This window comes from Populus trichocarpa, chromosome 10, assembly GCF_000002775.5.
Source record: "Populus trichocarpa isolate Nisqually-1 chromosome 10, P.trichocarpa_v4.1, whole genome shotgun sequence".
NCBI classification, from domain to species: Eukaryota; Viridiplantae; Streptophyta; class Magnoliopsida; order Malpighiales; family Salicaceae; genus Populus; species Populus trichocarpa.
The window spans coordinates 15,491,429-15,500,716 of NC_037294.2; the positions used below are offsets into that span (position 1 = coordinate 15,491,429).

The 9,288-nt window shown below is 36.0% G+C and overlaps 1 protein-coding gene across 3 annotated transcripts; it reads right to left on the reverse strand.

The window, feature by feature from the left end:
* Positions 1–701: 701 nt before the first annotated feature.
* Positions 702–8,108, reverse strand: LOC7489415 (dihydrolipoyl dehydrogenase 2, chloroplastic). 3 transcript variants are annotated; one of them, XR_002984497.2, is made up of 17 exons: positions 7,587–8,108; positions 6,962–7,108; positions 6,713–6,847; positions 6,443–6,560; positions 6,031–6,155; positions 5,190–5,315; positions 4,997–5,077; positions 4,423–4,485; positions 4,249–4,323; positions 4,080–4,158; positions 3,890–3,990; positions 3,580–3,693; positions 2,497–2,610; positions 2,201–2,272; positions 1,645–1,709; positions 1,144–1,230; positions 702–1,000 (listed from the first exon to the last, which is right to left on the reverse strand). XR_002984497.2 is itself a non-coding variant. In XM_024611329.2 (16 exons), exons 1-15 carry the CDS (start codon positions 7,917–7,919, stop codon positions 1,662–1,664), a joined length of 1,731 nt encoding a protein of 576 aa, XP_024467097.1. In that variant the 5' UTR covers positions 7,920–8,108; the 3' UTR covers positions 702–1,230; positions 1,645–1,661. The 3 variants fall into 3 exon arrangements, 2 of the variants coding, with proteins under 2 accessions (XP_024467097.1, XP_002316024.2); XM_024611329.2 differs by having other exon boundaries at positions 702–1,230; XM_002315988.4 differs by lacking the exons at positions 702–1,000; positions 1,144–1,230 and having other exon boundaries at positions 1,352–1,709; positions 7,587–8,107.
* Between the last annotated feature and the right edge of the window lie 1,180 nt (positions 8,109–9,288).

Sequence of the window (9,288 nt, forward strand, 5' to 3'; positions counted from 1 at the left end):
TAATGCTTTCTTACGGTCCATTATTTTTTGTTTTGTTTAAGAGATTTTTCTATCATCTTTGTATATTATGTTTTTGTTATTATCATTTCTTTTAATCTTATAATTTTTTTTGTTAATATACATTTTGGTCCTTAAATTATTTTAAAAAGTTTTCATTAGTCCCTATATTTTTTACAAAAAACTCTTTGTTTGAAAGCTTTTTGTTCAAGGTATCTTACATTAAATATAATAGTTAAACGAATTTAAGTTGGTATATTCATGTAAAAAAATAAAACTTTTATTTCATATAATACCAATATTTATTATGAGAATTTTCTTTTATTTTCTTTCTTTTTATTTATATTTTCCCCCCAAGTTTAACCTAAAAAATCTAGTCAGAAATAAAAAAAAATAACAAAAATCATAATAGAGTTATGATATTATAAGAACGAATTCTCTTTTAATTCAATAACCTAGCCCTTGAATTTCTTTACAATTGTTGCTTAATACGTACTTTTAACAAGAATTTTAACAAGAAAACAAAAGTTATAATATTATATTTATAAAAATACTTAAGCTTGTTCAAATAGAAATTTAAATAGTAATTCTAAATAAAATAGAATTAAATAAATTATTTTTTATTAATCAAATATTTGATAATATTAAAGATAAATAAATTTTTTATTAAAATTAAATATATTTATATGAATAAAAATCACATATATCAAATATAAACACTAATATATATATTTATTTAATTTTTAGGAGAGGATTTGCTTGATCAAAAGTAGGACTTTTGTAAGCAAACTAGGTTATACATGGGCAAATTATCGAACATGTAACGGGCAATCCAGCAGCTTTGGAGAAGAAAACGGTACCTTACTAAGGCATCCCAATCAGCCCAGGGAGCGAATTGAGATCTTTATCACAGTACAGATTTATATACACAGACCCTGTTTCGAAAAGCATAAGTTTTGAAGGAGGTGGGAAGTGAGAGCAGCGCTGCAGCAACTACACAGACCTAGCGCCGATAATGAACGAGGCCAAGTCATTGAGAAACAGATGCGTTTAGATGGGTTTGCTGGAGGAGAATCAAGCACTGCCATCTAAATCTTTTTATTTGTTATAATTTCAATGATAGTTCAGTCATCATAAGAGAAAAACCTGTGCTAAGAGGCACAAAGGGGTGCCAATGGCCCTACTCGTGATGGAAATGTTTCTTGGGGGTCTGACGGTCTGTCGTCTTAATACCTGATAACAAGCATCAACAACCACAGGGGGATCTTTGTGAGGTATTTTAATCTGGCTACCATGGGCAAGTAAAAAACAAAGATACCACAGGGACTCTCGCAAGCACACAAGAGTTTTAAAATGGTGATAATTAAGAACTCTGGCATTTTTTATTGGAGTAGATTATAAACTGTCCAATATATCATAATCAAAACAAGTTTCAAAATGGAAGTAATATATGAACTTGAGTATCTTTCCAAGGCAATGGTGGATACAATAAAACAATAGAGCAACTTATAAATGATTTCAGGCTGCAACAGTCGATCTCTTAATGATGTTTCTTCTGGCAGTGTAATAAATTCATGGATTTTTTTCTAGCATGTGCACTCCTTTATAGTTCCTAATGCAAGCAAATTTCTTCAAAATTTTGTCTACCTCCACAGTCGAGATGCTTAGACAGCAACTGGTTCACTTACTGGGCCTGAAACATGAGCTTTAACCTGCCCCATAAAATAAGAACTTCTGTCAATAGGTTGAAGTTGGAAGATGCTCTCCTCAGCTTAATAAATACATGCAACCACCAATTGTGGGTGAACATGTATCAAGCTGGGGTTATTAGACAGCAGTTTGCTGAAAACAGTTGATATGCTAACAGCAAGCAGTTTATTGCAAACAAATTGAGGTGGAAACTATTCCTCAAGGGAGGTTTATCCATCACCTATTTGTGTCAGTACACACACGTCTTCAATACATTTTAAGTTCAAAGATAAGCTTATATGAAATATGAGCATAAACCCAGGTATTATCTCAACTTTGAAATCATGAAGGTGCATGTGATTTGTTCTTCTAAATTCGCTTTACCATATAGCATGGAAACTCAAACAAATGGGATGATCATGGCCATGCTCAGTGTATGCGTGCATGGAGGTGTGTGCCATTATTTTCATGGCGTGATAAGATGATAGAAGTATGTGTTCATCCAGAAGCTCACCTTTGCTGATTTGAAAAGTTCGTCAATAACTTCTGATAGTGTTGGGTGTGCATGAACTGCAAATTTTATGTCCTGCATTGTGCCAAATATAATTATTAAAGACGAGGGGTTAGAATCAATGCATGTACATAAATGAGCTCTGAAGAAGCATTTTCAAGACACAAAGTTGATGGACAAAATAGAGTTGCGAGTTTATTAAGGAATAGAAGTTGCACCCTGATAATAATCATCCGACTTAATGAATAAGTTCATTCTAAAGGGCATTGTACACCATAAATAGAGATGCACAAGCATACCTGAATACGCGTGCCCAAAGCTATAGCATTGGATGCTTCATGGATGAGATCTGCGGCATGCAACCCAAAAATATGCACGCCAAGTATCTCTCCATTGTCGGGTCTATATATCAACTGCAAGAAAGTAAAAGAGTACCAGTCATGGAAGTTAGTGAGAATAGATTGATCAACAGGGTCATATAAAAGCTGAAAGACCTCACATGTAAGCATATGAAAATATAGCAATAACATTTCAATACAAATTTATTGGATTCAGAACAGCAGTTGCAGGCTCCGAACCCATGTTATAGCATCCAATCCAAAAATTAAGCTGTTGGTGGGGCAGCCGACACAATAATTGAGTACACATGAAAATTCATAATCCTGAGTGTGATCAATATCAGTTACTCAATAGGGGACTACTAGAAGCATATGTTTGTGCTTCAACTGATCGCAAGCATCATATTGCCAAGTAGATGCAACAACAAAACAACCAAAAGGCCAGAAAAGATTCTTGAGCAGTTCCTAAAATAAATTTTTCTTCATGGTGATACATAATAACAGCTAGAGAAGAAGAAGATCAAGCAACCGATTAGAGGAAATAAACAACCAAGGTCCACAGAAATTGCAGTTGTTAGTGAGTTATATTATTTAATGTTGCCACATTACAATGAGACACTACTGATGATCTTAACTATTTTGTACATTTGATAATAGATCTATGATTAATTAATCTCGGGGAGGCCAAATCTGCATTTTGTCTCCATCCACATGGCGCAACTCTTGATTTAGACCACTATTGATAAGTGTGAATTTAGCAGTCCTTAAACAACAAACAAATATGTTAACAGCAGCAAAGAATTACTACAATTACTGTTCCAGCAACAGCTAAGAAACTTCATGATGCTCATAACCTATGGAAGAGATCATATTAGATCCAACATGCAAAACAAACTAGTCAATAGTTCAGGTCTCGTAAGAGTAGTTTTGGAACGAATCCATAGATATCCAATGAGACAGGATAACATCAGGTAGTGAATCTTTTTTATAATTCAAATTATGTTTGCAAAGGAAAATTGAGGAAGAAGAGTTGGGGAATCTAACCTTAGCTAGCCCCTCTCCTTCATTTTCTGCCAAGGCCTTTGTGTTGGCCTTGAAACTTGTCTTGGCAACACTTACTTCAAAACCCTCCTTTTCAGCTTTCTCCCTTGCTTGAGGCTGTGAATTTAAGTGTTCAGTCAAAATCTCATGTGTAAAGCAAAATATGAATCTTGTTTGAGAGTCAGAAAGGATGTAAAGAATGATTGTTCGTATAGAAGTTGTTTTCAGCTAACTTGATCATAATTCCTGGAGTGAATAAAGCATGATATTACATTCATAGAACGCAATGCAACTACAAGATTTTAGCATTTACCTCTGTCAATCCAACCATACTGATTTCAGGGTGAGTGAAACAAGCTGCCGGAATGCTCAAATGATTTAGCACGTGATCCCTTCCAGTGATTTGTTCAATCACTGTGTCAAGAATTAATGCAAAAGATGAAACAACTGTAGAAGTAAGCATCGGATTTGAGGTCACAAAAAATGATCCACTTGCAACTAACCTGAAATTCCTTGTGCACTGGCCGCATGAGCAAGCATCATTTTACCATTAGCATCACCAATGCAATACAAGTGAGGAACCTAAGCATTGATATTATCAAATCAGATATTAATAATTATTTGCAACAGCCATATATTAACATGTGTTTATGAACAAATAATTGAACGAACCGGATCCCCCTTAAAATCTAGGACACGCATCCTCTCATCAACAGGAACAAAACCACGTTTCCTTTCTACATGGACCTGTGGGAGAGAGAGAGAGAGAGACAATCAAAACCAATTCCTTCTTCCTGGAGACGAATCTATTTAATTAAAGCAGCACTATCATCAAAGGATGCATACACTGTCCAAGCCAAGACCATCTGTGAAAGGAGCCCTTCCAGTTGCAATTAATGCTGCATCTACCTATAACAAAAGCAAAATCAGAGTTACCATGGATGCCATGAGATGAGATTTTAGATCATAAGACAAACAAAGACATCCTTTGAAAACTGGAAATTCACATGCAGTGAAATGATACTGAATACTAATGTTTAAATTAGGCGAGTGTATGCAAATGATCATGCCGGAATTGCAAATTTTACAACTTGTAATCGTTTGGGCTTAAACATAAAAGAGGTCCATCTGTAAATTAGCCACCTTATGTTCTGTGAATGGGACAGGGATGCTCATCGATTGCATCTCATTCAATAAAATCTCATTCAATAAGTTCATGATTTAGTTGGTTGTTTCGTGGAGGTACATGACTGGAGATTAAAAAAAAATGCTCAAAGAGATTTACAGGCAGGCGTTTTCTCCTTGAACAACATATAGAAATGAAGTTTTTTAGCAATCTACTTTGCTCTGCAAGGCACTAATAGTGATGGATACAAGCATCCAACATCCAGACTTAATTTAATTGAAACAATTCGCATACCTCTAGAGTATCTTTGGGTTCCTTGGTCTTGGCGTCAATGAGCTCAATGGTAACTGGTTTCCCATTCTTAGCTGGAGTGATCTGTGAATAACAAAAAATAAGATGACAGCAATTTATGGAACGAAAGAAGAAAGGAAGTTGAGATCATCACTAAAAGGAACAAACAGCTGCATGAATATGAAATTCTGATTACCTTGGTTGCAAATACTCCAGTATGATAGTCGATTTTGCGTGGATTAATTAGGACCCTTTGAGCCAACTTTCCAATCTCAGGATCAAATCCAGGCATGAGCTGATCAAGGGCTTCAATAAAGGTGACCTGCAAATAAACCCAATCAATGACATCAATTATCTGCAAAGAGAAGTTCAGACCATCTAAATTTCTATGTCAAGTAATCTTAGCAATGATGATGCCAAATAAAAAAATTGATCAATAAATACAAGCTACTACTTGGCACTGCTCACTTCTTAAAAAAAGAAAAGAAGGAAAAGAATCTAAGGCAGAGCCTTAATGGATATTCATGTCTTAATGAAAAAGGGAATTCCTGAATTCAAGTTCCATGCACTGAAGTGTTAGGCATGAGACTGATGCATCCAGCTACTGAATCTCATATATGTATCGTTTAACAAAATTTAAATGCGTGAGAATATAAACCGCAAACTAATAAAATGCCAGGAATCTGCGAAGGTGGAAACTGAGATAGCTTATCGCCTAGAAATATATACAATTAATTACATTAGAAAGCTCAAATCATGTTGAGCTTTTTAGATAGATGCACATAAGCACTGCAAAAGTTGGGAAGGATCTTCCCATGCAAAGCTGGGTTCCAACGGGTAGCAAAGTCATGTATAAAGAAACTTGAAGTGAGAAAGGGAAGAGGTAAGGAGGAATCATTAAACAGCATGAAAGGGAGAAAAAAGGAGTTGTTAGTTTATCAAGTTGATCTTTCCCAGCAGAATGCTTGGCAACAGTATTTTCTAAATGGACCTCAGGAAAAAGAAAAAAAAAAACATAGAAGAAAAAAAGGCAATACCTCACTTCCAAGGGCAGTATACACATCACTGAATTCTAGACCAATATAACCACTTCCTACAATTGCTATCCAATCGGGAACAGACTCCAGTTTGAGTGCATGGTCACTTGTGATTACAGTCTTCCCTGCAGTACGTTACACAGAAATTAGAAGATTCCATATCATAGTATTGCCACAGATGCCCCTTTATCCACAAAAGGCATGCTAAGCTCCTGTAATGCTGAGGAGGATGAGGCTGCAAACATGCTTTCCACAAGTTGCAGCATAGATGTGAAAAAAAAAAAAGGATTGAACAAGAGCAGCATGCATCTTTCAAGGGGTTTTGCATCTTATTATGTGAACTGCTTTGGATCAAACTTTTAATGAAAATGGTTGATCATTGTGTAATAATGAAAAAGGACAGAATATTTACCATCAACTTCGATGCCCTTGGGTACAAAAGGGACAGAACCAGTAGCAATGATTATATCTTTAGCAGTCACTATGTCGCCTGGAGAATCAAGTTTCCCATATCGCACCTTGTGTGGGCCCTGGATGAATCAATAATAAAAAGCATTGGGACGCATCAAAATCCCAAATCACATCACCATAGCACATCTCTAAAAAAAATCTATTTTGTAGACCAAGTAAGAGAATTTTGTTTATGGTTCTGGCGCTCCCGAGTGACAGAAAGTTAACTCACCATAATTGAGCCAACACCAGTCAATATATCCACACCCAAGGCCTTCATCGAGTTCGTTAAATTATTACGAATTTTTGTAGCAAGATTATTGGCATGATCTGCCACTCCTTGTCTATCATATCCAGCAGCTGCAACCTATTCACAAATTCCAAGAACGAAATAAAATAACATTATTTGCCCGCATTGAACCAAATAGGAAAAAAAAAAGAACAAGAAAAACAAAACAGAACAATGAAAATCCTCTATTACCTGCAAACCCAAAGCTTTCATGTGATGCTCGTTCTGTAGTTCACGCATCCGGCCACTTACAGCTAAAAGAGCCTTTGAAGGAACACAGCCTCTGTTCACACATGTCCCCCCTATCACATCTCCTTCAATAATAGCAGTTTTCAAACCCTGTAATTATAAATTTTTCAAGATTCACACCCATTCTACTCAGTTCAAATAGCAAATAATAGCAAATAAGTAACACTAAAGCTCAGCTATAAAGAATAAATAAAATTAAAAGAAAAACAATTATGTTATTGTATAAAGCACAGTTAATCTACGCTTGTACAGTTATCGTAGGCACAAGTAATCTAAGATTGTAAACTTAATCAACAAAAATTAAAGCTCAAAATCACTATGATTCAAATAAAAAGGTGAGGATCACAAACATTCAAACAAAATAAGTAAAAAAAACAGTCACACTAAAGCACAGATGGTCTGAGCTTCACTACATAACGAGACAGCAAAAATAAATCAACAGATGAAGATCAATGTGATTTAAATAATAAAAAAAAAGTTAAAAAGTAGAAATCAATTAAATACTTAATCTAAGCTTCTAATATTAACAATTAAAAAGCGAGAAGAAAACAGTTAAGAAGTTAACTACCTTCTCAACAGCGTGAAGAGCGGCACCATGGCCGCCAACACCAGCACCGATAATGACCAAATCATAATCAAATGACTTTGGCGCGCTTCCATTATCAGATAAAGAAGCTGAGATTGCACTGTTAATTTTATTAGAATGGATTTTACTTTGGGGGGGTTGAGAGCGAGAGAGAGAAGAGAAGCCTGAAAATGCTTCTCTTCTAAGACCGCAGAAACGGAGATTTATGGGCTTAGAAGGGGAGAAAGGGAGGGAGTGATTAACCGTGTAGTTTGATTTGGGAATGGTTGAGGCTGCTGCGGGCTGAGAGAGCGAGAGAGTTGCCGAGGAATGCATCTTGCAAGAAAGAAGTAGAGCAAATGCGAGAGAGTTGTGGAAGAGGGAGATTATATAAATGGAAGGTCTTTTTAAAAAAGTTCTGAGGTTTTCAGAGAGGGAGAGGGCTTTGAGAAGTCCGTTGAAAGGGGCGGAGATATCAAAGTGCGGCTGATGAGCTACTTTTGCTATCTTCCTTTATTTTTTCTTCTTTGTTGCTGTACGCATGTAGCATGGCGCGTACCGTTTTGCTTGTTGAAAAATGATTCCCCTCCCCCCTATTTTCAAAAATTACACATAGGTCCTTGATCTATTTTTTTATTTAGATCCTTATTCTTTTGATTTTCAGAGAGCTTTACATTTTCTCGGTGATAAAAGAAAAGAGGGACACATACAAATTGCCTAATAATATTCATTATAATTCCACTTCCGGCATCAGAGAATATAAATGAGGAGGGTTTTTCTTCTTCCAAGCTCTAAGATTGAAATATAGACTAAGGTATAGTAAAAACACGCCATAGACCAGATTCTCAGATATTAGAATCATGCCCTCTGCATCAGCATACAATTTGCTGGGGGTGGTTTCAATGATAATGTGGAAAGCGTCCCTCCTTGATTTGTGCACACATTGGCACCCATTGCAACAGAAATAAATAAAATTAGCTAATGTTTCAATATTTACTTGAGAAAAAGCCTGGTGTGTTGAATGTTTGTGCTCACAAAAAGCTGTGCTACACACTGTCGTCACTTCGTCTTCTTTCCTGCAATTAACAGCTTCCATGAAATCTGAACTGTGTGTGCAATAAAAACCGAAGTGCTAGGTGTCTTCGTTATTTTTTTTAAACGAAGACACTGTCAAACACCAAAAAAAAAATAACAGTGTCAGAAGACAAGCCAGGAATTATAAAAGCCAAATATCAGAACGCATCAGTGGTGGAAACTTGAGACACACAAACTCGGACATCGTGCAAGGAAAAAAAGTAGATTTCATGTAACATTCCTGATCAACCTGAATCCAGGAAGTGGAAGACACAACTCAAAACTCTAATAAAATAATTCTCATGATCAGATCAGGATAACTAAGTTGTCCAATAATATACGAGGTTAGCTCGGACAGTGAATCTTACCGGTATGAGTTTAGGACAGATCTCACATGACAAGAAAGATTGATCACGAAGACAAACTTCTGCAGAATCATGCACTCGTTTATCAGCAAACAGTAACCAGTTAGGAATGCTGCTATGTCTGATGACAAGCCTACATTGACGCTATCGATATCTAATTGCACATATGGCACTGGCAGCAATATCTAATTGATGGGATTAAGTCCTTAACCGAGGTTAGAGGTGAATATTGCTGCTTTGGAAGTCCCTGAATCAGAACAGGTGAA

Coding starts and splice junctions, on each gene's coding strand:
- LOC7489415 (XM_024611329.2), bottom strand. CDS start 7,919: ATGCATTCCTCGGCAACTCTCTCGCTCTCTCAGCCCGCAGCAGCCTCA. Junction 6,848..6,961: donor TGAAAGCTTTGGGTTTGCAG/GTAATAGAGGAT, acceptor ATTTGTGAATAG/GTTGCAGCTGCTGGATATGA. Junction 6,561..6,712: donor CTGGTGTTGGCTCAATTATG/GTGAGTTAACTT, acceptor TGATTCATCCAG/GGCCCACACAAGGTGCGATA.